Source organism: Grammomys surdaster, unplaced genomic scaffold (genome assembly GCF_004785775.1).
Source record: "Grammomys surdaster isolate TR1022 unplaced genomic scaffold, NIH_TR_1.0 149, whole genome shotgun sequence".
Taxonomy (NCBI): Eukaryota; Metazoa; Chordata; class Mammalia; order Rodentia; family Muridae; genus Grammomys; species Grammomys surdaster.
Window position 1 is genome coordinate 10,174,913 of NW_021604607.1, and position 2,649 is coordinate 10,177,561.

Sequence of the window (2,649 nt, forward strand, 5' to 3'; positions counted from 1 at the left end):
AACAACATTCTATTTCAGAGTTAATTTGGAAATTCATTGAGGGATCCAGATTTAAATATGACTCTGTAACTTGCCTTGTTTTTAAACAATGCAAATGAGGCACATTTTTTATGAGTGTGATTAGAAATTGTTCTCCAAGGGCAACTTAAATCAAGATGTAGGACACTTTTCTTATAAATGGCTCAGTAGTAAAGAAGTTTAAGTTTGTGGGTAACACAGTCACAACCACTAAATCCTGGGCTTGTAACATAATGGCAGGCTTGAGCAATCTAAAACTAATCCGCAAGCCTGTGCTCGAGAGACTTATTTACAGAAACAGTTGACAACTGAGATTTTATCCAGACTACTGTGTGGAACCCTGACTTAGATAAAGACACCAAAGCCAGTGTAAGCTGAATAAAATCAGTCATTGGGCCACTGAGTCCCCTGGGCGCTTGGTGTTCTCTCCGAGGTGTCAGCACTACGGGGCACTGTGGGGCTCGGGGAAGGCTGTTTGCCCCTGAGAAGCTCAGACTTGAATCACAACCAGTATTTTTCTTGTGGAAGGACATGTTTTGAATTCGTGAAGTAAATATATAATTTTAAAGGATCTCAAAACAACACTGCAGAAGAAATAGAATAATTATGGGATGTGTAAATTACAGTTTTTAAAAAGTAAAAGAAAGCCAGGCATAGTGGTAAATGCCTTTAATCCCAGCACTTTGGAGGCAGAGGCAGGCAGACTTCTGAGTTCGAGGCCAGCCTGGTCTACAGAGAGAGTTCCAGAACAGCCAGAGCTACATAGTGAGACCCTGTCTCAAAAAATAACAAAACAAAACAAAACTACCCACCCCAAACCAACAAACCAACCAGAACCATAACAAGTACATCAGTTATACGCATTGAAGCCTCCTGGATGTTCAAACATATATTATGCAATGTATCCAAACCCAGCGAAGAAAAATTCATACAAAATGGCTGTTTTTAGTTCAAAGAAAAGTCTTGAAGCAGCAGAAAGTCACTGTAGATTTGAATAACCAAACTTAAGACCTCAAGGACAGAAGAGTGTGATTCCCTTAACAGACAGAGTGGAAAGGAAACTGACACTCACTCTTACATGACCATGACCTGAAAACCGAAAAAGACACGATAGGATGCTAGATGCAGGAAACAACCGAAAACTACTGATCATCTCCTTACAAAGTGTGGTGCAAGGAAACAACGTAAAGCTCTAAACAAATCATGCAAACAACACACCTCAAAGGGATGAGGCACACTAATTAAAGACGCGCCTCCTGCCGTGCAGAAGTCTCAGGAAGTCCTAGCTCTGTAACACTGTTGCTTCTAGTAACACAGTTACTTCTCTCACTGGGAAATCTGACACTCGCCCTGTAGCTGCGCTTGAGCCTCTAACCCTTGTGCTGGTCTATGGAGGCTTCCTGTCAGTCACGTCATCGGCTCCTTCCCAAAGTCATTGCAGTGGGACAACAGAAAACAAGGTTTGAGCTTTGAGGAGGAAAAACAGATAAGACAGACAAAAATATTCAGGCTTGTCACAGTAAACAAATGATATGTTTGGAAGGACATGGTTAAGAGCAGGATAAATATCTCAAAAGACTCAGTTACTTACTAAGTTGGGATGTACACTTGTTTCAGTTTGCTCTCAGCTTCTGCAGCTTTTAGGCGCTTCTAATTCAAAAGATGGACAAGACATTTTATGTGAAATGCATAGTAATCATTAACATCTCATTGCCTTAAAACACACAATTCATTATCTTAAGATTTCTTCCATGTACATATTCTAAAGCTTCAGTAACTTTTAAGAAAGTCATTAGCTTCTGAACGACAGAACTGTAAGCATTCATAAAACTCCACTTCCCAATCTTTTCTGTTTGTTTTTCTCGAGACAAGGTTTCTCTGTGTAGCCCTGGCTGTCTTTGAACTCACAGGAGATCCACCTGCCTCTGCCTCCCGAGTGCCAGGACTAAAGGTGTGTGTCACCATGCCTGATGGCTTCCCAATATTCTCTGAGGAGACTCTGAGGACTTTTCTGATGTATGTGAAAGCATGTGATTTGAACCTGTGGCCTTACACATGCCAAGCAGATGCTCTACCACTAAGCTTCACTTCTGGCTCTCAGGACAGTGACAACAACCATTCTTATTTTTACGAATTTAGTTTTCCATTTTACTTCTTGTCTTTCTGGAAGGAATATGTATACATACACTGCCCGCCCCATACAACATTTGCTTTTAGAAAAATATTTAGAGAGAGTGTCTAAACTCCATGTGAGAGAGAGTGACTGTAGCTACTCTAAACAGAATTAAACAGAGTTTTACCCTCACATGATGGAACACATGCAGTAACTATTAGTCAGTTCTGAGACAGAGGGTCACTGTGTAGCTGAGCCTGGCCTGGAACTCACTACCTGCTGCTCAGCCTTTCCTCAAACTCCCAAGTGCAGGGATTCCAGGTCTGCACTGCACTGGCTCTGTAAGAACTGTAAACCTTGGCTGAACTCATAGACGGCTGCATGGGAAGTCACCTCGGAGTCAAATGCAGGCAAAGAGCGGGAAGGTGAACACGTCATCAGATCTACACCATGATCAGCACGGAAATAAAAGCAAATGGAAAGGGGAATAAAGTGCAGTCACTGTCCCCAGAGAGACT

The 2,649-nt window shown here is 41.9% G+C and overlaps 1 protein-coding gene across 7 annotated transcripts in view; it reads right to left on the minus strand.

The window, feature by feature from the left end:
* The window catches only part of Mta3 (metastasis associated 1 family member 3), a 114,276-nt gene that overhangs the window by 33,817 nt on the left and 77,810 nt on the right, over positions 1-2,649 (minus strand). For all 7 annotated transcript variants that reach the window (XM_028765183.1, XM_028765178.1, XM_028765180.1 and 4 more), the window contains exon 11: positions 1,610-1,668. In XM_028765183.1, the coding sequence (XP_028621016.1) occupies positions 1,610-1,668 (59 nt within the window). The remainder of the gene's footprint in view (positions 1-1,609; positions 1,669-2,649) is intronic.